At 45.9% G+C, this 23938-nt stretch overlaps 1 protein-coding gene across 1 annotated transcript; it reads right to left on the bottom strand.

Moving 5' to 3' along the window:
• Positions 1-23938, bottom strand: METRNL (meteorin like, glial cell differentiation regulator). Its single transcript, XM_069872470.1, has 4 exons — positions 23835-23938; positions 17983-18371; positions 1691-1750; positions 1-841 (listed from the first exon to the last, which is right to left on the bottom strand). Exons 1-4 carry the CDS (start codon positions 23936-23938, stop codon positions 525-527), a joined length of 870 nt encoding a protein of 289 aa, XP_069728571.1. The 3' UTR covers positions 1-524.

Genomic DNA, 23938 nt, shown 5'->3' with positions numbered 1-23938 from the left:
TTTGGCTCCATAAATTCCTGTCGCAAGAAACAACTCTGAATTGTACACCAAGCTTTTTACAAAGCATCAATGTTAAGATGGTTTACGGTGCTCTACCACATACATGGCCATTGATACAGAATATGCCATGTCAAATGCTACATCAGTTTAAGGCATGTTTAAAAATTAGTATTAAAAAGATACAAAGTCAGGTTGGCTTTCATTTGGGTTTTTTTATTAAGACATGGGAGTTTTCTTTCTTTGTTTTCCTAAGGAAATTACTAAAAAAATATAATAACTTAATTCATAGGGATAAGATTGGTTAAAAATCCAGCCTTGCTTGCTTGGCAGCCTTCTGAGCTCGTACCTCTGTTGCTTCCATCAGTCTAACAGCACCGCAGGCTGCAGCCGTGTCCTGCGGGGCCTCCGCCTGCACTCCAGGTCCCTCCATGCTCTCACTTACCATTTTTGTCCAGAGTTCTGATCACAGCCAGGAAATATTCCCAGCCAAATGCTAAAAGCAATCTTCAGCCAAACAGGGGATTTCAATCAGGGCCAATTTCGCAGGGGTTTAGCCCTTTGTCTTTCGCCTCTTTGTACATCCTTTGGAAGTCTTTAAAACGAGGGGCACAGCCTAACCTGGCCTCCCCAAAGTGCATGCGTCCCGTGAAAAGGAAGTCTCCGTCTCCTGGTTTCACCCCACACTCCAGCAGGGTCTTTATTTGTCCTCGCCAGTTCCCACTCTCCCCTGTGAGCTGAAAGACTTTGCTCTTCTGCCTGTACAGTTTGTTGACACCGACGTGAATGATGGATTCTTGCTCTTCTGCTTTGTTTGTTACATCTTGGATAGAGCCCCTGATCACTGCAAAAAGAAAAAGGGCGTCAGGAAGAGTTACCTAAAACCACTCTGGAAGAACCAAGTCCAAACTCAGCCCCATGCAACCACGCAGCTCAAGGGGAACCAACTGCACCTCAGCAGCCCCAGGTTTGGTCCTTTGTTATTTTCAGAACTGAGTTTCTCACAGTAACCTCCAGCATATACTTGCATTTGTTACAGATTATGTTTGTAACCTGCCCAGTAAAGGGCACTCACAAATTAAATTTTAACAAAAAAACAATTACATCAGAAAAATAGCATCAATCATGATAAAGAGTTCTAACAACAAGATACACACTTAATGACCCCGACAATGTACTCTCTGTACTCTCTTTGGCCATTACATTTGATAGGAACGGTTGGACTCGGTGATCCGGTGGGTCTCTTCCAACCTGGTTATTCTGTGATTCTGTGATTCTGTGACTCGATGATCCGGTGGGTCTCTTCCAACCTGGTTATTCTGTGATTCTGTGATACAGATACCAGCTAATAATCTCCCCTTTGAAAAGGGAAGCATGGAGAACTATTGAAACTTTTGGCCTTTTGTCAACAGACTGAGGGCAGCAACTAAAGACCTCCCCTAGATGCACTCAACTATCTGAAATTCTACTTCCACTGTGGATGCTGGGTCATTCCCTGTCCACCCTGGGGAAGTGTCAGCAGGGCACATGGTTTTGAGATCCTTCACACTGTGTCCCCCTCCCTCTCCCATGCACATAGCACCTTCAGACTGCATTTACTGCTGGTGGAAGGTGCCAAGTGTAAATAGTGCAACAGTAATGTTTATGGACATCACATTAAAATAAGGCATCCGGGGGAGAAGCAACAACTCACCAAAATCACTAGTGCAGACAGCCAAGAGGACTTCTGTGTCACTGCATGGTCGGCAGGGGGCTGGAGAGAAAGGGTCAGAGTCAGCAAAGCATTCAAGAGTTCATAAATAAATAAGCCAGTATTTAAATTAAACAAAAACGGGACACACACACATGCAAAAGATACGGGGACAAGTGGTCTGAAGCCGTGTCAGGCATCATTAATGTCTCCAGGAGGCTAACCCTTGCCCCATGAGGTTTTTGTACTTAAGGAGGAATGTGGATCTCTTTAATGCTGCTGCTGGGATGTATTATCTAGCAAACAACCCAAACACTCAATAGGTTTTGATATTGGGTGAGTTTGCAGCATGCTGTGCTGTAAATTCAAAGCTCTTGAAACAGCTTTGAAGATCATATGCCTTTCAAACCCTAATGGCACAGCTTCTTTCTTACAATTTCTATCCAGTGTTGTTGGGCTATTTCACAAGCCATTCAGTCTATCACCACATCAAAGATCCAGGAGGTTACAGAGCGGGGGAGGCAAAGAAGGGAGGGAAAAAAAACCCAGTGCATGTGTCAAGGCAAAGCGGAAACTGAGCTCTATCTGTTAGAGCTCAAGCAGCACAAAGACCATTTCCTGTACTGCTGGAAACATTTGGATATCTGTACTAATCTAATCAATGCAAGAATGTGGCTTCTCTTTGTACTCAGCCAGCTATTTCAGAGGAGAAGGTACTGTAGTTGCAGTTCAGATGTTCCTATAATACCCCATTGAGTTCAGGAATTCCCTTATGATCAGGGTCTGCCCTGCCCAGTGGTGCTCATCGACTTTGTTCACTGGCAGCCCAAGGATCAGAGTCCACCCCTTTCACTTGATGTCATCTTGAAGCAGCGCTTGCATATCAGTCAGAAAAATGAAACCCCGTGGAGCGTGCTGCTCTGCCTGGATCTGTACAGGCAAAGTCCATGCAGCAAAGCGAGACTCGTGCTACAGAGGAGGCAAAGCACCACAGAGCTACAGCTTCTTTCACCACACAGTTCTTGATCAAACCCCAAACTGAAGCTACTCCACTCCTCCTCAGCTCCCCCAAAGTTCAGGTTTTGAACCTTAACATCTGAAACCACTTAGTGACCAGATTCCCAAATGGTCACACCCTTCCTCTCACCCCTGCCCACTTCCTGCAGAAATTTATCCATTGCACTAAGAAGCAAATTTAAATCAGTCTAAATAACATGTAGCTAGTGCCTACAGCACTCAGCTATTCTATCAGCCTTCCTCTCGTAGATGGTACAAGCCATTCTTTAACATACGGCATGGTAAGACCCTCATTTTTCCCGAGGTCCAAGAAAGGCAGTGATCCAGAAAGAAGGATTATTGAACCAAATCCACCAGATTTGCTCCAGTCAGATGATTAATACACAGCATAACACGCTTTTTAAAGGATTAAATGGAATGTACAATGCACATTTCTGGGCAGGGCTATTTGAAGGACTAATACAAGAAGGTTAAAAAGTTCCGAAAGAAGAGACAAGGAATAGGCAAAATAGTTCCGTTAAAGCACAGGGATCGATTGGAACTTCTGTTTAGTCTAGTCCGAATGCCTCCAGCGCCTTTAGAACCAGTCTTCATTGCCCTTCTTTCCCCTACATGCCATCTCAGCTCCCTTTTTTGGAAAAGACTGGAAACTGTTTAACATCCTGAGAAACACAGAGGCAGCCAAAGCTTGGACATACCTGGAGCACTAGAGTGAAAGCAGTGCAAAGGTACGTTCAGTTTTGAACTCAAAAGATTTTGATTTGTGGCTCGACCAAATATCCACATTTCATCTGACAGAGAAATTACATTAGTCACATAACAACCTGTTGTGGAGTTGTCTCATGCATGGCACCCACCAAATCCACCCAGGGCCAATACCCCTCTTCCCCAGCCTCCTTCTGCCCAAATCGGGATCAGAGTTAAATCAACCACATGCAAACCTGGCTGAATCCAACAGCACCTGCACATGGAGAGCGGGTCCTAAAGCACAGCTGATGGACATCCTCAAAATCCACAACTGCACTGCAGACACTGCATTTCATATATTTTGTTCTCTTCTAATAATAAAAAGGCATCTCAGCCTTTTTAGGTCTGAGTGAAAACAGTCTTGGTTTAGACCATACATCTCTGTAGTTCATCCAACTCCATCCAAAATTTAAAAAAAACAGAATAACTAAGCCATTTGTGTTCTCAAAGGAGGGCAACAGCAGCAACAGCATTAAAGATGAAAACCAAAATACTTGAAAAATGGCTCCTTCCATTTAAATTGACTGACACTATAATAAATCAAATTAACAAATCACCACGTACACATGGAATTAAAATTATTTTAATTGTGGACTCTAGGCAAAATTCCGTACGCTTTTTAAATACAAAAGGAAATCAAAACTGCTCAGCATTGCTCACACTAGATCATTGCTTAGAACCTACTTCAGATCCATGCTGACTCACAGGAGGTTGTTAGCATGCAAGCTTATTTAACAAACATTTACCACCACCCATCACAGCAACACCAGACATCTGAAGAACAGAAAAACCCTCTTCTGTGGAACAACTCCCACATCTGCATTCACAGGGTATCAAATATATCTTGCAAGTGGCAAAACCAAGGTATGCAAGCACAGATGGAAGGCAAGTCGTTAAGGATTACTGCCGAGGTAAATTGACCATTAAAAAGCAAGTAATATTCACGCACTACACTTCATTCCTATACAGCCTCACAAAAGAAACAAAATCCTTAGGAGAAGGCAATGGCTATGCTTTCTTTGGAATCCCAGCCATTAAGGAATCTTAATGTAGCTTACGGTGCAGCTTATGCTGCACATCAGTGATTTGAGCTGCAGTTCCACACTCATTCACTCCCGATCAGGCGTTTTCCTCCAGCAGTTGGTTAGAACTCACACACCTCAGGCTAAAATGGGAAGCATTCTAGTAACTAAAAAAAAAGAAACACAAAGCAGACCTCTGCACTCCTGCCCAGCCAGTGGAGATGCCCCTTTTCTAGAAATCAACCCAGGCAGCTGTGTTTGCCAGGTGCTCGACTCCCTGGGAATAGCTTGAGGGCTGCCCAGGTTCCTGCAACCAACAGCAAGTCTATGAATTTGCAACAAAAACGATATCAACATTAGCTGCTCTAATTCCTTTACACTTGATAAGCCAAAGAGCCTTAATTCATACAGCAGCAGGGGGAGGGTGGAGAGAAAAGAAAGGAGAAAAAAAAAAAAGCAAAAAAAAAAAAAAAAGCCTCTAAAGCCCAGATGCCTATAACTCAACTCCAGAACCGGTGGCACAAAGCCTGCATTGTACACATCGGCTGCAGACTCTCCTGGGAATGCCCTTGATGGATTTTGACAGTATCCTGACCTGAAGTAACCTGAGGCAGCCCTCTCCCTCCACCCCCCCAGTTCAGTGCCTCCAAAGGCCTCTCTATTCACCTCCCCACAGAGGGAGATGTAATTACATCATTCCTCACAAGCCAGCAGTCATGTTCCAGCTGCTTTGAGCGATTTGCCCTCTGAACCTGATGTTACTGAGGAGGACGTGGCAATACTAACAATAGACCGCACTTGTTGGCCAACAGCTTTGTCAAACACGTAGCTGGTCCTCTCCGCAGGGAGGCAGGAAGAGAGGGACATGCCTTGAGATGTCATGAGCTCTAGAAGGCCCCCAGCTCTGCCAGCACCAAGGAGTTGGGTTGTAGAGAAAGGATCTCCTCCAATATTGGGGATGGATTAAAGTGCATTTTCAGTGCTGGAATTCAGCACGAGTCTCCTCTGCCTCAAGAGCTGTGGGTAGGTGTTGCCATCCTCTCTCGGCACACACAAACACACACAACTCCAGCCCTTCCTCCTTTGTTTTTCAACATTTGCAGGCAACTACTCTATCCGTTGAAAACAGGAGATGGGGGTTATTTGAAGGGCCATCATCATGGTTTAAGATGACAGCTCCCTGCAGGACACATTCAGAGTGAGATGTGCTGCCTCTGGCAGACGTAACAGAAGCTTTCTTTTGAATGAGTTTTCTTTTGAAACACATGAGTTTCATGTGTTTCATGAATTGTCCCTAACTTACCCCAAAACCAGCTTCCAAGCCACTAGTAAGAAGTCTCCTCTGTCTGTCCCAAATTTTCTCAATTCACTCCACCACCTCATAGCTGTAGAATCATTAAGGCTGGAAAAGACCTCTAAGATCACCCAGTCCAACTGTCAGCCCAACCCTACTGTGCCTACTAAACCATGTCCTGAAGTGCCATGCCTGCATGGTTTCTGAACATCTCCAGGTATGGAGACTCCACCAGTGCTCTGTGCAGCCTCTGCCAATGCTTCACCGCTCCTTCAGTAAAGAAATGTTTCCTAATATCCAATCTAAACCTCCCCTGGCACAACTTGAGGCCGTTTCCTCTTGTCCTATCATTTGTTTTCTATTATGTTTTCTGCCAAGGAGGCTGGATGAATTAGGCAGCAGGTCTCTACAGTCTCCCAAAGCTCCATTTACCAAGCCCAGAACACCTTCTCTATCCAAACTCTGTCACTCAGTAGGCTCTGCTAAGAACACGTTGCTGCTCTGGCAGCACAAACAGGAAGAGAGACACCCTTTAAGCAGAAGTGAAAATGTTTAACACAAAGTAATTGCAGAAAACCACTTTACCGAGGAATACCCTTTGGTTTTATTAAGAAGCTTGCACACGCGTGCGGTGTGGTAGAGGTATGGATGGTGGAGGAGGGAAACACAGAGCTGGTTTATCAGCACTTCCAGTTTCCATGGCATACATCACCCACACATAAGTATTTCTGAATAAGCCTTTGAAGAGCAATCAGACCTTTTAAGTATTAAAAGTCTACTAAGGAGGCCCAGGCAGGGTCAGCGCGTGATTCTGTGTTAGTTTTAGGTTTAAATCTTTTGATTAAAACAAGTACTCTTTTCTTTTGCATGGTCAACAGAAGACATTCAAATGGGTCTGGATGCAAACCAGGCTGATCTAAGCTAAGCCAGCACGTGCTGCAGCACCCCGAGCCGTGCCAGTGTGGGGCACAGCAGACCCATCTCCCAGGTGAAAGCTCTGTCATCAGCATTAGTTCATACAGAACAAAAAAAACCTCAACCACACCCTCCAAATTCTTGCTGGCAGCTCTGTATTGCAACCCTACTGGAAAGATCATCACAGGATGAGTCTCCTTCCTGGAAACATGGAGTACAGACTTCTGAGAGCAGATTACAAAAATAGAGATGCGGTTTCTCCAGTGATGGTGCATTTCAGAGTCATTTTTCTGAGTCTGAAGCAGAAATGACTGTGTCTCAACCAATTATTGGATCAATGATTTAGCTGGAAGATGAGAGCTTAAAGGCAAACATCATATGAGCATGAAAAAAAAAACCCCAAAAAAAAAAGCTTGCCCTGTTCCTGCTTTATCAAATTAAAAAGTAAAATAAATCCTTGTAATTATTTCTTCCTGAGTTTGCCTTGGCTTCATCTCTGAAAAGCAACACTTGTGCCATGAAACAAAACTCTCACAGCTCATATCTCAAGCAAAAAGATCTGCTGCTTTGCAGGAGAGGTGAACAAGAATTTGACAACCATTCTCGTTTACCAGGCTTTGACTGTCATCTCCCTTCTTCAACCTCCCTCACCCCCTCAGAAAGCTCTTCCTGAGCAAGTCAAAATAACATTCAACCTCAAAACACTCACAACCCCCACATCGAAACACCATCTCAACTACATCAACACATCTGCATGTCACTGCACCTCAAATTTAAAGCGAGCATGCTACCTGGGAGCTCAAGCCAGCAGAGCTGCATCCAGCCCACCTGCATTTAACATAATACCTGCAGCCACACAGAGGGGGAAAACACAACCAGATGACATCGAGCATCTCTGCAGCTGGGCTGGAAGTTACTGACCCCCAGTCACAACACAGAGGAGCTCTCTCATCACCCTTTTGTTTTACAAGGTTTTTCTGCCTTTGGATGGGATAAGATTACACAGTTTTCTGCAAGCACTGCACTTTTTCCAACGTATCCATAGGAAAATGCCAAGCCGGGGAGCAAACACGGGGGTTGGACTTGCACTATTCCCAGCCCCTTGGCTCAACAAGCCTTGGACAGGAGACCCAAAGGGATTGTGTTTCTTTTATGAATAGGTTGATGCTACAAATAACATACTGAGAGAGTTTTTTTTGTTTGTTTGAATAACATACTGAGAGAAGACAGAAGAATTCATCCCCATATTTGCTCGAGATCTAATCTGAGCCCCTGTGCTGAGCAGAATAGGCAGCTCAGAATAAGGATCACGAGCAAAGATACAAAACTTGAAGATTTCCTTCTTTTATAGACAAAACACAGCCAAGATTTGGTACAGGACAAGATGTTGAGATTCAGCAGTTGGGTTGAAATCATGATACTGCAGTGGACATTCTGCCCTGACTTCTTGCATAAAGTAGGTGTGCTGGTGATTTTAATTCAGAAGAAAGTGTCAACTCCAGTTCCTTGCCTCAGCTTGTTATTAAAATTCAGATCAACTTGCACAAACATACGAGTGTCCAGAAGTAGCTTGGAAAACACAGACACTGGCCAAGAACAATTTAAACCTGCAAATAAGTTTAATGAGATGCAGACTTTCATGTGTTGTGGCATGGATTGTGCCAAGTGAACTGAGTTAATACCACTTCCTTCCTGCAAAGAAGAATAAAAAAAGCATATTGCAAACCTCACCATGTGAGATGTGATGACCTTTGTGTTCTGAGAAACACGAAGCCAAGAGACCATAAAGCAGAAATTTATCTTTGAACAGAAATGTCTTCCAAGAGGGCATTAAAGACCTTAAGCACCAAAGAAGACTATTTATGTAAGCAGCACGAGGAAGAGATTTGGTACCAGGCAAGCTCCATTTGAAACAGCTTTCAAAATTGAACTTGGCTCAGCAGCCACAGAGCACGTAAGGATCCTCTGGGACTGCAGAGTCAATGCCTTTTTGCTGTTCCAAGATGCAGCACCCATTCCAACAAATGAGCTGAAAGGTCAGCGAGAAACACAAACAGCCATTTGTTTAACAATTTTTAAAAAGTAATGAAAAAACCCACAGCACAGCTTTGATTCAAGCAGCATCAGACACTACTGAACTCTGCCTCCAGGCCCATGAACGAGTCAAACCAACCCAGGAAAAATGCTGAGAAGTGCCTTATCTTCAAGACACTTATTTCTGTCCCACCTCCCATGGGCTGCTTATTGCTCCATCAGGAAAAAAACAATGCCTGTCCCAAACACCCCTTCCCTCTCTTTACTGCCTCTCCTCCTGCCTCCACTACTGTGCCAACCCTCTTGATCCTAGGTACCCATTCAGAGCGGTCATAGAATCATAGAATAACCAGGTTGGAAGAGACCCACTGGATCATTGAGTCCAACCATGTGCTGGGCTTTGGGCTCCCAAAACCTCACTGCTAGGGTGGGCAGCGATGTAATGGCACCAGGATCAGTGCCAGCTCCCTGCTGAGCTCCTGCACTTACCCATTGCATCACTAGCCCTGTAAAAATCCTCAGTCACAGACAAGCCTACCATTTATCGTGTCCAAAAAGCCCTATTTAGCAGATTAGAATGTCAGTTAAATTCCTTCTGTCTGAATTGCAGTGGAAAAGAGAGAGCCCAGCAATGCAGAAGCATCTCTGCAACTGTATGAGTCCACCTTGCTGTGAAAGCAGTTTTTGCAACCATCTCCCAGTTCTTTGCTTTCTCTCTCCCCCTTACTAATTGCAATTAAAGTGAAAAGCAGGCAGCAAGGTGACTGCTGGGAATTGCCTCCTGCAGTACGTGCACAAGGCACCAATACAAAGCCATAAAGAATAAATCTGTTTATCTCACAGCAAATACCTCTTCCCTTCCTTCAGCCTAGTGCTGCTGCCCAGCGGGATGAGAAATGGGAACCACTGGGCAGGCACAAGGATGGATGAGTTGCTGGAAGTCTCTGGTGCCTCCAGACCATTGAGGGAATTCTCTGGTCTCCCCTGACCTCACAGCAGAGGAAGGGCTGGGGCAGGACCTCTCTCCTGGCTGACCCCGCGCCCACCCAGCACAGCACCGCAGCAAATATCTCTACTGATGCAAAACCCACCACGGCTTACGGTTTGGCTCATCCCTTCTAAAACTCACTCTGAAAATCTTTTTTTCTTTCTCCTAAAGAAAATGTCATTCCAAAGTTGTGTGTTTTCTTAGATCTGATAAAAGAAAGTTTTGATGTCATGTTTGGTGTTGTCTCCTAAAGACTCAGTTGTGACGCCATAAAACGCTTGCAGGGCAGAAAATGAAAAAATGAGGTGTTTTTTCCCCCTCCCCCCTCCATGCCCTGGGGAAGCTGTGCAGCCAGGCACACGGCTCTGGTGCCAGAGCTTCCAGCTGCCCCTGCCAGGGCTCTGGAACAGGCTGGAGCAGCATCTACCACCAGGCTGGATGCCTGCCAGGAGCGCAAAGCCCTCCTTTCCTCCCCACTGCCCTTCTCTTCACTCCAGCCCATTAATGCCTCCTATGGAGCAGGGGAATAGAATTAAGTAAGAAGTGGCTGGTTAAAGTTAAACCCTGAGAGTGGAATAATGACAGATCAAAGACTGAGTGAGTGTTAAAATAAAAAAGGAGTCATAAAAAAGAAGTAGCGTACGTGCCCTCACATCCACACAGGCTCTGTTGCTAGAAATCAAGTGCTTTCTGGTATGTGGGAGAGCTCTGGAGGAACAAGGCCAGCTTTCATTTTAAAACCACATTTATTTGATCAGCCTGTTCTTGAGGGGACTGAGGAAGGACTACATCTTGTGCAATGTTTTAACATTTCTCAGTGAACTCCAAAAAAAGCTACTTCAGGTTTCTTATTTGTAACAGGAAAAGCTTTAAGATATCATACACATTTCCTTACTTAACAGCACACACCAAGATCATTCACTGGTTCTACATAACCCTGGATTTTTTCCTTCTTTTGCCTTAAACTTCCTACACCCCCTTCCACACAGAGGGAGTTGGTAGAGAGTTGCTGGCAGCTCTGTTGGGGCAGGGGGTGCATCCCACACAAACAGGAACGGTCCTGGGGCACTTGAGGCAATCGAAAGCCAGGCTGGATGTTCCCATCCCAGCACAAGGTGCCCAGAGGCCAGGCTGCAGTCCACAAAGGACACAGGCAAACAGGTTACCGCAGCAGCCAGTGCCCAGATTCTACACAGAAATCAGAAAGATACCTGAGGAGATGCGTATACCGCCCATACAGAAAATCCTTCCACTGTTTTAATCAGCTGCAGGAGTCAGTGCTGGATCGTAGCTGGATGCCCTACGGTGGCAGCTTTTCTGACCCAGTACCAAGCTTCCCAAGGTCAGACTTAACAAGTCACGTCTTTGGGTCCAGGGCAAGTATCCATGCAAGTATTCCAAGTATCCATGCAATATCACAGTGTGTATTTCCTAGCTTATACAACAGATTAAGGCAAAAGAGATTTTCTGTCATGCAAATCAAGGCCCAAATCCAGGAAAAATCTGTAAGCAAGTTTCTTATTCCTCAGGGAAGGTGGGGGGGCGGGAAGAGGAATGCAGCTCCCCCGCCCTCCCATCCCTTCTTTAACTACAGCCTTAGGAATTAGCAAACTAAACAGTTCTGCAGAGCAAGCACAGAGCATTATTAAAGACTGCCAAGCAACTCTGCTGGATTGCAGATCTGTTTGTGGGCCTATCTTCCCTGGTACATAAAGGTCAGCGCAAAGCAAAGCCCCAGCTGCCCGGACAATATACCTGACTGCTTATTGGGTTTGACTGCCCACTGAGTTGAGAAATAAGCTAACAGCATTCGTGGCCAGTCTAGCAAAAATAAGCTATTTTCTTCCTTCTCTCTCCCCTGCAGCTGTGTATTTATCACTGCAGCTCCACTGTCACCTCCTCTGCCCATTGCAAAGCCAACTCCTGTCCTGGCAACATCAAAGGAGAAGCGGGGCCAGAAGAGGCTGCTGTCAAACTCATTTCCTTGGAGGAAGGAGATTAAATCAGGGCATCCCTCCAAACATTGGGTTCAGCGTTTTTTTGGGTTTTGTTTTTTTAGGGTGAAGATTTCTCAGTTCAAAATTTTTCACCTTATTGAGGCTTGAATCCCAAAAACATCACCCCTGCTCAATTTAAGAATAGGCATAGGCATGCATGTATTCCCAAGCATCAGAAACACACTTTGAAATCATTTCACAAAGGAAGAAACTCAAAAACCCTGCTCTTAAATGCTCCCCCCAGTCAATTGTTTGCTGCAAATCAGACCACTTCAAGCACATGAACAGTTAGAGCAGGTATCCAGCTCCTCAAAATTAATCCCACTCCAGGCTCTGTTCTACAGAAGCCAGCCCGATCAATTTAGATGTTGATCCATGACACCCAGCTCAGTGATATGCCCTCAAAACCAGCACAAAATGTACATTTTCAAATACCTGCAGCGCTGGGGAATGCTGCCCACTCTTCATTAAAGAGGTACTGTGTATCCAGTTTTGCATCATCCTTCACTACAGGAAAAGCCACTGGAAAACCACCAAGGACCTTGCTGCACTGAGGGCAAGCACACAGGAACTATTCAGAAAGTAACTTATCCTAAAGCAAGAGTGCCAGAATGGTCTGTTGCAAGGCCAATAACTAATGTGGATTTGAGCAATGACATTTTAAGGCCTTTTTCTGGTGGTTTAACGTGCTGCTGAGCTTTTAGAGAGAAAAGCACCTAAAACAACAGCAACCCTGGCACTGCAGAGGAACGTGTATGTTACTGCCACCCAGACACCATGAACTTGGTCACGTCGAACAGATCCCGTGGCTTTTCAGTGCTGCTGGTTATGTGTTTCACCAGCAAATGCTGCTGGGAGGGACGCAAAATCAATTCTGTCCTGTGCAAATCACACCAGACTCATAGAGTCATAGAATAACCAGGTTGGAAGAGACCCACTGGATCATCAAGTCCAACCATTCCTATCAAACACTAAACCATGTCCCTCAGCACCTCGTCCACCCGCCCCTTAAACACCTCCAGGGAAGGTGAATCAACCCCCTCCCTGGGCAGCCTGTTTCAGTGCCCAATCACCCTTTCTGTGAAAAATTTTTTCCTAATGTCCAGCCTAAATCTCCCCTGGCGGAGCTTGAGGCCATTCCCTCTCGTCCTGTCCCCTGTCACTTGGGAGAAGAGCCCAGCTCCCTCCTCTCCACAACCTCCTTTCAGGTAGTTGTAGAGAGCAATGAGGTCTCCCCTCAGCCTCCTCTTCTCCAGGCTAAACACCCCCAGCTCTCTCAGCCGTTCCTCATAAGGCCTGTAACTCCACTCAGATTTGCTTTTTCCACTAATACAGCTTAATCTCAAAGGGATGAGAGTTTTATACAGAAACTGGGAGGTGACAGGAGAAGCAGTTTTTCTCACCTAGAGGGGTGCTTTTGGAATTTCAACCCCTGCCAGCCATGCAGCACAGAGCATGCTCCCACCCCTGCCATGCAGTGAGGTGCATAGCCCAATTACTTATGAGTTTCTTAATTTCCAATGCGTTTCCTCAGGCCAGAGAATTAACAGCATACAGAAAAGAGCTGAATACTGGTCTTAATTACCTAACTGGGTTTATCCAGCTTTGCCTTGTTTTTCACATACCCACTCGAGTGCAATACCTCCTGCCTGTTAACGTTCTTAGCCAGGTACAAGCATTAACAAAGAAAACATATAAAACAGTTACAGAATCTGCACCAAGTCAGTAGATGCCATCAAAATAAAGGAACATTTTTGTTAAAGTTTGACTCCTTTACGACAGAAAAGTGGGTTGGTAATGGAAGAGCTTTCACCTCCTGATCTCTGTAACACATCTGTATGAGCATGTGATGGAAAAAGTAAACTACAGAGCTTATACAAAGCTGGAATCAGAGCTTGGATGCAATGCTCTTAAAACACAGATTCTGCACAAGAAAATAAAGGTCATTTGGTCAAACCTACAGATTCTTGTTTCATACTAGTTGAGCAGAAGCTGAAGAACTTAAAAAGCAAATGGATTTCAAGGGACCTTCACACTTTTCATAGGAATTTAATCCAAGCAGCTCGCTGCGGTGTGAGGCAGAACTAGACCAGGCACACACTCCACTACAGCTGAGAAGTTCACGTGGGTTAACATCTCCAGAAAACCTCTAGGAACTATATGGTCAAGCAACACTTCTGCCAAAACTTCTACCTACTTGCCAGCACAGCAGAGACTCAAGAGTATTTCCTTCCAGCACAAGCAGAAATTATTAGAATCAACAGAATTCAACAACATAAACAAGTTTTGCTGCTTCACAAATGGCCTCAGGCCAAAATGGCACAGCGCCTCAGTTCTTCAGCTGGGCAAACACCAAGGCTTCAGAGTCTTACTGCAAACACAAGCTGAAGTTAATGGACCATCAGCGTGGATGGGACTTGCACAACTTGTTCAACCCACAACCTAATCTGAAATGAAAAGTACTCTTAGTCACCGATAACTTTGGGTATGGAGAGAACATGCTCATCAAGACATCTGAACTGTCAAGGTTCTTAGAGACTGCTCATTCACCTAAATTAGTGACAAGAGCTGTAGCGTGCTTGTCTTCGCTCCTCTTCCCATCTTAAGAAACTACAAACTCCCAGAAGTGGCTTTTGGCTGGTTACTATCAGAGCAAAACCCATCCCATATCAAATCTCAGCAATCTGAATTAAAACATATCACTGTACAACAAACACTTCCTACAGTTAGGGAAGCCTTAAGAGAATATGATAAGTCAGACACAGAGCCAAGAAAAGGGTTAAACCCCCAAAAACTGGAAAACTGTAACACAGCACTGTGTCATTCAACCCTCCCAAGGAAAGGGAAAGGCCAATTCAGAACCCACATATGTTTTCTACAGAGTTATTTGCTAGACTCTTGATTAAGTGGGAAAGAATGACTGTAAACTCATAAAACTGGAGGCTTTCTAATTAAACCACAGGAACCCTGCCAAGCATTGCTGATTTGTCAATGCACCCTGCAATGTCAGGACTCTGAGGACACTACAGGTTATTGAAGTATTAAACAGATGACTTACACTCTCTAATCAGAGCTGGGATGCCAGGTTAGGAAACAAGAGTAAACTCGAGGGCAGAGTACAATAGTTATCACCAGGAAACAAGCGCACCATTTAGGGAAAGTTGAGAGAAGCTGTTAGTGAGTAGTTATTGCACAAGGAAAGGGCTGGATTACTGAGCCCCACACCTGGGTCTTTTATGACAGTCACTCCCCTCATTCCACAGTTGTAAGAAAATGCTGCAACATTTGTGCCCTTCAGTCCTTCGCCATCAGCTGCAGCGCCAAGCGAGCCCACGAAGTGCACAAGCCTCCCCTGCCCAGTTCTGCCAGCACATCTCAGCCCCGTCTGCAAAAGCATCTCATGTCTGTGTCATCTCTTCACACATACTGCCAGCTCTGCTGAACTCTGTCAAACTGCAACTGAGACGAGCTAGCTTGTTTTTCCAGTGTGCAACAGTCAAAAAACACCATGAGCCACATTTGTGACCAAGGGATAGAGAAATGCAGAAACTTAAGTCCAGTTTTCAGCTCCTTTAAGGTCAGCATTTGCCTCTGGCTTGAGCCTCCTCTTTGAAGGAGCCACCAGTGATTTCAGTCCATTGATTGCAAACTTCCCCTCCCAATGAACAGCTCAGCAAAGGGCAGGTCTCACAAAAAAAAGCCTAGATGTGGCTCCACAAGAAATGAGGTTCATGAACAGCAAATATATTGCTCTGCCTCACAAGGCAGCTATTTGGCAGTTTCCCCAAACATACAGATATTTATAGGAGAATAAAAGTGCTCATCTGACTGAGTAGTGGAAAGAGTCATGTATGGCATTTTCATCGTGTTTTCACCCCTCCCCAAAGTCTGAGGGTCCAAAAAAAGGCAAGTGAAATAACTTAAATACAATAGAGATCCCTAGTTTGCCCTGAAGGCTCTGCTGATGAACTATTAAAAAGCTTCTTCTGTCCAACCAAGACACATGGAGTATGAGCAGAGAGCCCACCACATTGTTTTATAAGACAGTACTGAAATTCAACCAGCGTCTGTTACAGATGAAAATACAGCAGTCATAGAAAAAGAGATTTAATATGCCTATGAAAGAGGAAGGCTGTAATTGGATTCAGTCCTCAGTTTGACTTCTGAAAGTCTCTAGAGAAAACTCCCATCAGCTTTAAAAATCTCCAAGATTTTATGTGTAACGAAGAGCATTTTGTTCTGAAATCCCAGCAGTTTGTGCCAGCAGCAAGTCTTGTTGGCATAAGCACCGCTCAGCAGAAATCATATATGTGTGTAAACTAAAAACAGCAGTGATGAGCAGTATTTCTCATATATTATTTTAAACATTATTTTATTAATTGCAAAAGCAGTTTCAACTTCTTTTGGGGAAAGAAAGAAGAAGTATAGGACTTCCTTTATTAAGTTTCAGTGACTTATCACTGTGCCCCCATCCTCACAGCCTGTCAAAGAAGCACTGAATCTGGGAACATTCTCCAAATGACTGATTAAACAATGTATTTAATGTCTTCTGCAATGGAATTTTACCCCATAGCTGACATGCACGGCAATTCCATCTTTGCAGAAATGTTCTTACTGGGAGAACAACCCTGCAGCAGACACCCTGCTTCTTCTGCAGTCCTTGTAAAATGTAGAAGCAGGGAAGCCTGCTTAAAATGCAAAACCCTCGATATTAAGACACAAGAGTAAAGAAAGGATCTTAAATATTTGTATATTTGTGTTCGTAGGGTTTTTTGTTCCAATGGCAAACACGCCACCTATCCGTTATGTGGATTCCTGCATCAGTTCTCAGCCAGCAGCCCTCTCACTGGGCTCAGAACTGTCCATGTCAGTCCCGCTCAGATCTGCACCAAAACCATCACATCTAGCCTGGTGCGCCAGCATCTGAGCAGCAGCAGGGTGGCAAGAACACAAAAATATACAAACATCCAGAGTCCTGTTGTGGAAGGAAGTCGGGGAGGGCAGAGGATGGGACTCAAGTTCCACAATCACTCATCCCGAAAAAGGACAAGGGATGCAATGCCGAGAAGACGAAGCTGCAGTTTAATTAGCCGCATTGCTGCTTATCAAGTAGCATCTCAGGCAAAGCATATGGCATCACTACCACAGAATTTAGACAGCCCACGTATGGCACCTTAGGTTCATTTGACACCAAGTTTCACCCTGGGCCAAGCCATCTCAAGCACGCTGTGAGGTTGCCTTCATTCCCTACCATTCTGAAAGAGAAACCCGGTTGCCATCGTGGCCTCCCCACTTAAAATCTCTAAATCTTGACACCTCCCTTAGTCATCTAGGACAAACAACCCCAGCACTGCTATTCCTCAGGCTATTCTGGAAATCTCCACTCCTTGGCTTTGCAGATAAGAGCAGAGGCAATTCCAAATAGAGGAGAGTCAAGAGGCAGACACAGCCTATCTAAATAGAATTTCCCCTTCCTCACCTCCCCCACCCCACCATCCTCCAAACATGCTAGTTTTTCTTCTTCTCAAACTGTCTAATTGATTAGCGTAATCAGGTTACACCTAGAGCTATTGTTCCCAAATGGTATTTACCTTCCTATTTAGTATCAGACTTTACAGGCTTTTGGTCTGTCCATTCTCCCTTCCTACAAGTTTTTCCTCCGTGTAAGATTCCTCCCTACAGAACTTACTTTTCATAACAGTTGAGAGAGAAGGTAACACCAGCACTGTACAAATATCCTAGAGTTGAAGAGCTCTGCCAGTAATGCCCAGGAGAGGTAACACACAGAGCTGAGGAAAGAACACCACTTTTCCTTCGTTAAAACAAAAAAAAAAAAAACCAAAAAGGCCAATTAGGTCAGCAAGTAGCGGTAGTTTCAGAGGAAAAAAGCCCACGGAAAAGGAGTTCCTCTTTGTGGAAATGTTTATTATTCAAAACGTGCAGTGGGGCCTTAAAAGCTGAGTAAAGAAGTAGTTTGAAAACTCTTAGAGCAAGGCTGAGGAGCTGGGTTCACTGCAGGTTAAAGCCAGCGCCTGTGAATCCCCCCCAGCCTGCAAGGGGAGAATCCTTCACAGTGCAGTCCTTAAATCATCTGGAATTCAACCTATGCTACCACCTTCAAAAAAGCAACAAAATTAGTTCTTCCACAATAGCCTGTTTATAAAACGCATCCTTAAAAGCACATGAAATGCAGACACAAATACTTTCCCACTCCCTCACTCCGCCATCTGTTATGCATCCGATATGGTACATGAAAATATGACCGATATCCAAGAACTCACCAGAAACTGTGTGCAAATCAGATGCCATCCCCTTGCTCATCAATTCATACTGGAAGCCTGTAATCTTCCTGCTAATGTCCTGCTGAGGAGTGGCCTCAATGAACAGGCCCCCCTGATCATAGCCAAAACAATACACCTTACTGGAGCTGCGAGCGCCATCTCGGACCAAGAGTTTCAGTTCTCCAGTTTTTTCCAAATAAATATTTGCTCCTGCAGAGTCCTTGAAGGGTTTTATGCAAACAGTCAAATGTTTGTAAGAAGCAGGTGAAGTATTGGCTCTCAGGTTGACTATGAGTGCTCCTGTGGGATACATCCACTCTATGGACCCTTCGGAACAGCGGAGGTAGACCTGTTCAACATCCTTCTTGTGAGACTCATGAGTTAAGCCACTGGGGGAAGAGAGAAAGAGAAAGTTAGAGAAATGACAGAGCTGGTAATGTGACTGCATAACCTCAAACCTTCAAAGACCCACATCAACAAAAACGGGAAACCTAGGGCAGCATTGAGTATCAGCCCATCCAGCTCGGCAGTGGTCAGAAGCGCTTGGGTCTTGCAAGACTGCAACCTTAATATTACAGGACAATTTAAAATCATCTCCCTCCCAAAAAACAGTCAAACCACTAGTAATTGGCTTCAAAATTAAGTAGGATATAAGCACATGATCAAAAGCAATTAAATTAATACAGCCTCAGCCACTGCCCATCAGCTGAGCTGTGGCAAATGAATTGGCGCATACAAAGTAGAACACGTACACTTGAACTCCTTTCCCGGTGGCTTAAACCAGCACGTTCCCCAGCCTTGCAGATCTGACTCCACCTTTTGCTGAGTACTTTGTTCCTTTTCCAAGTCTATATTCCCAATGGATCTGAAACTGGGAGAGATGCCAAGCTCCCTCCGTGAACTGGAGCAAAGGGATGCCACAGATACCCTTGCCTCAGCTGGGCAGCTCCAGTCTCCAAACTGGGAGGTGAGGAGAGGAGAAAAGACACTACAGTCTTCAGTCATAGCTGGGGAAGCATTGAACTATGCTGTTTTCTTTGCCACATAAGCCACCTTCCGTCACTCCTCCACGGTATGAGCTTAGTTTATCATTTTACTGCCCAGTTCTGATGGGCTACAAGCAGACACACAGCTACAAGCGTTCAGAGAAAAAGAGAACAGGTGGCCAGTTATTACTGTGGAGGCACAGGGCCACCATTGGTCCTGTGTCCTTACCAAGCACTACAGCAAAAAAATGAAGAGGCTGGTGATCACCAAGATGGGACAGAAAAGCAACATGGGGATTCCAGGGCCAGCTGCCAATGAGAGGAGAGCAAATTGCCACGCGCAAGCAGGATGACTAGAGAATCTTTGTTAGTCGCTTGCCCACAGCCTAAACTGAGGACAGCACTAAACAGCCCTTGCTGCCCCTCACTGCTGCTGGACCAACCCCATAGGTTCTATACTCAAAGCAGTAATATGACAACAAATGCTGCAGGCAGTCCAGTTAAAAGTTGAGGGAAGCCTCATTTATTGGTTACAGTGTTTGGGCCATCAAGCAAAAATCCTTTAGTCCCTGTCCCGTCACAAACCTATTATGCAGGAAAGCAGAAATCACTTCACCACCAAGCTTGTTTCTCCTCCTACGCTTGGCGTACCTGGTTCTCAAACATCAGCGCCTTTTATTCTACGCCTGTGGAGCACCAGCCAAAATCAGCCCCTCCAACACAGCTCACAGGTCTGCTTTGCAGTACTTCAGGGAAGCTTTGCAACATTCCCACTCGCAGGCAGATGAGCCAAGACAGGGAAGAAAGGTTAAAAAGGATTAAGTGGCTCATCTGAAGTTACACAGGAAATCTGTGGCAAAGAACAGATCTTGATGTCAAGCCCTGGTTTCTCTACAGAAACCTCCAAATACCCAATTCCCTAGTCCAAAGATATTCAGAGCAGAACAAGGTTTAAATTCAAGTCAGCATTTAGAAAGTTACAAGAAGCCGTGTGTAAAAGAAGGGGGAAAAACCCATCTGGTTTGCGTTTGCTGTTGACGTGACTCATTATTGTGAGTGTCAGTGCAACCCACTTGATAGAGTTTATATGAGGAAGCTTAGAAAAAAAAAAGTCGTATTTAATAACAATAGTGCATACAAACACATGCTTTGGAACAAACTTGAAAGCCACCTCAAGAACACAGATGACGAGAAAAGAGAGACAAGTTTTGACCTTTAACCTCCTGGCCTCAAATTCAGTAGTACTTAGCACATTCAGGAAACTTAACTTGCAATGGGATATTTCAAGTTGACTGTAAATCCACATCTGGTCCACAAAATCAGCTTTCACCACGGTGCACACATGATGCCACTCGACAGAAATCACAGAATTCGGTTTATGTGCAAGCAGTGAATAAGTAAAATTAAAGAGTGTAAAGCTTACCCCTCAGCAAAGGGGCAAAAACCTATGCTCACACATTGCTTGCTCCTACTCCAGACATTAAACAAACTAGAAGGGCTTTGCAGGACTTATACTGTCAAATTCCACCCTGAAGCCTGAGTGTTTAAACCGAAGGAACACACCAGCGGCAAAATTCTGAACTCACGCAGTGAAACTGCTGTTGTAAGTGATCCCAGCAACACTGCAGCCGGGAATTTCTGGAGTCAGAGCAAAAAGCCTCAACACTCATTTTGTTCAAACGCTCACGCAGATCAAGCAAAAAAACAGAGTGGACTCTGAAATTATCTTCTGAATGCCAATTATATCCCACAGGCAAGAGTGATGCCATGAGACAGACGCATCAAGAACAAGGACCTGTATGCATTAAGACTTGTAATAAAGGATGACTCAAAAGTCAAGCAGATTTCAAAATATACGCTCACATTACTTAACAGCAACCACCATCACCCAGTAAAGCCTGTTGCTTTGCTTTCTGTCCAAATTATATGTCACCACATTGACAGACTGTTCAACACGTGTTCAGTTCTCCCCAGCCAGCCACCAGACACTGTGCCCACACAACAGTTGAGGTCCAGCAGCCTCCTCTTTTTCTTTTGTTTTTTGGCAAGCTCATTTGAGTTTTGGGGTTTGGTTTTTTAAGTATATGGCAAGGAGATAAGGCCGCTGTTTCATGGTTACAGTGATGGATAAGCCATCCATCCTCCCTTTCAAATCTGTGCTGTTTAATGGGACTTACTTCTACAGCCACCACTACTTCCTCATACCAATCCATGAGGACACCCTGAACCACAGCATTTGTCTCCTCACTCTTCTTCCCCACTGTTCCCAGGCACCCCCTCTGTCTGGCCAGAGAGATCCATCACAGTGCGGGTGCAGTAAGCTGTTATGCAGGAACATGCAACGAGCACTAATGAAAAGCCATGGGAGTAATAGTCACACTCTCCACTTGAGACACTCACTTTAGTTATTCTGTTACAGGCGCTATGAGGAGCCCTAGAAGCGCTCCTGCCCTCCCAGCACCCCTCAGCAAACACAGGAAAATTTCTCCCCTAATTTGGGGCACGTAATTAAGGATGACAAGCTGTAGAGCACCAAGACATCCCCAGAGCAACCACTGGTGCAGAGGGCAAGATCGATGGACATCAAGCAGCCACATCAGAGCTGAATTCTTGCTCCTGCAGCCAAAACCACCAGACTAGCACGTTCTCAACATGGCACCAAAGCACTTTTGCCCAAAGCATGGAGAGGTCACTGAAGTGCAAAAACCTGAAGTTACAGCAAGAGTAATAACCAGACACACAACACAGTGAAGTTTCTGCTTTCCTCTGGACAAAGCTTTCCTGGAAGCTTTCTACCAGGCTAATTATTAAGTTGCTGCTATGGCAGAGCATACTCAAATTGCAGGTGTCAAGCTGTACGTTGCACCAGGTTTTGCTGGAAGCGTGAGGAATACATATAGGAACCCTCTTCGTAACTATTCAAGGATATAAGCTCATCACTTCTCCACAACCTAATGGGGGAAAAAAACATTAATATCCTAAATATTCTATTTCTAAGATTGTTGCATTTAATATAGGCACGTATAATTGTTTTTAATATAGGTGAGAAAACACCTTCGGTTTATTGTATGAGATGACTAAACTGCCAAATCTGCCAGCACAAGACAATCTAGAATTTCACCACGGGAAGAAAGACTGCATTTGGGAATTGAAGTTCATAGCATTTTCAAAGTTAGTTAAGGTAAAAAACATCACATGACTTCAAAACATTATATACCCCATACCAAAAAATACTTTTTGACTCATCTGGCTATCAGTAACCACTCTGTTTGCTGGTAAATCAAACCATCTTTATTTGCTTCTTAAATCCTAGTCTTTTAGGGCAAAGCAAATGATATTTAGCAGCCTCAGGACTGCTAGCTAGGAGCAAAGCCAACACCAGCCCGGTTGCCATTATCCCCTCTTAAGACCCCTGTCCACCTGGACTCTGGGACTCCCTCACACAACAGAAACTGCCCAGACTGAACTGGGCATGCAAGAAGGCAGCTCCTCCTTTCCCACAGAGCCAGCCCATCCGCTCTGCTGTGCTCACCACAACAACAACAGGCAAGTCCAAGCTCACACCACCAAAGCCCCCAAACTCAGTGACAGGCAGCGACATCTCACTCCCATCCCAGCATCACCCCCTCAGGTGACCCTCGAGGCATTGCTTATTCCAGCCCTGATGGGGTCACACGGGTGGTCACTGCTTGCTCTACGAAAACAGGACAAAAATAAGAACCTCACAGGACAAGACTACAGGGACTTATCGTCTTTCTTTTAGAAAACACCCAGCAGTACCATGTGGCAAGGTCCAGATCAGGGCAGGCAGGATCCCTACGGGTGAACGAACGCAGGTACCGCTTTGAGGATAACGCAAAATGATGCAATTATAAGTTACCCACAGAACTAGTACGTTTGGTCCCTATCAAATGGGCTTCCCTTCAAGCGGATTCACTGGGATTAACTACGCATTAATTGTTCAGTACAAAAGAGTTCAGAAAAAAAGTCACTACCAGGCATCCAGCTGTTTCACCACAGCAGATAAATGATGATGCTGGCAGCCCATCCAGCTTTGAGTTCTCCCTACTGATACAAATTTCTCATACAAGCTTTTATTTTAAAGAAAGCCACGTTGGAGCAGAATATTCGAGTCAAACCGTTACACCCTCGCAGCAAACCCGACCGAGCAACCCTGGCTGTTTAACACCGGGCACGGTGGAGGTCACAGACCCAACCGGAGGCGCTCAACTTGCGTTAGAAGCAATTAAAGGGAAGATAATTCGGGAGATGGAACCCTCGCGAGCCGGAGAGCGGTTGGAGCGCATCAGGACCGCGGAACGCAGGGCTCGGAGCGCCTCCGCGGGGAGCGGAGGAGCCGCCCGGGGGGCCGCGGGGAGATGCGCGGGGCTGCTCCGCCCGAGCCCGGGGACGAGGGGCGCGCGGAGCCGCTTCTCCTCCTGCTGCTGCTGCTGTCTCTCTCCTCCCGGACCCCCCATCGCCGCTGCCCCGCGGGCGTCGCGCCGAGAGCCGGGGGGGACAGCGATGGAACACGGGGTGGGGGGGACAGCGGCGGAGCAAGGGGGGGGGACAATGATGGAGCACGGTGGGGGGGACAGCGCGGGGGGGGACAGCGGGGGGGCAGCGGGGGGCGGACAGCGATGGAGCACGGGGGGGGACAGCGGCGGGGCAGCGGGGGGGGGGACAGCGGCGGGGCAGCGGGGGGGGGGGGGCAGCGATGGAGCACGGGGGGAGGACAGCGGGGGGGCAGCCCCGGTCCCCGATCCGCGCATCCCCCGCCGCTCCGCCGCGGGCCGGTTCGCGCTTTTGTTTTCGGCCGCGGGTCGTTGCCCCGCGGGGCCAGGACGCCCCTCCGGGTCCGCTCACCTCCCCTTCCAGTTGCACAGGTCGCTCGAGTACTGCGCGGCGCCGCCCGCCACCAGCAGCACCAGCAGCGGCAGCAGCAGCCGGGCGGCCGGCGCGCCCCGCAT

Source organism: Phaenicophaeus curvirostris, chromosome 19, assembly GCF_032191515.1.
Source record: "Phaenicophaeus curvirostris isolate KB17595 chromosome 19, BPBGC_Pcur_1.0, whole genome shotgun sequence".
NCBI classification, from domain to species: Eukaryota; Metazoa; Chordata; class Aves; order Cuculiformes; family Cuculidae; genus Phaenicophaeus; species Phaenicophaeus curvirostris.
This window is presented reverse-complemented; position numbering and strand designations above follow the sequence as displayed.

Coding starts and splice junctions, on each gene's coding strand:
- METRNL (XM_069872470.1), bottom strand. CDS start 23,938: ATGCGGGGCGCGCCGGCCGCCCGGCTGCTGCTGCCGCTGCTGGTGCTG. Junction 1,751..17,982: donor TGATTTGCACACAGTTTCTG/GTGAGTTCTTGG, acceptor CTTTCTCTCCAG/CCCCCTGCCGACCATGCAGT. Junction 842..1,690: donor TGTCTGCACTAGTGATTTTG/GTGAGTTGTTGC, acceptor TTCTTTTTGCAG/TGATCAGGGGCTCTATCCAA.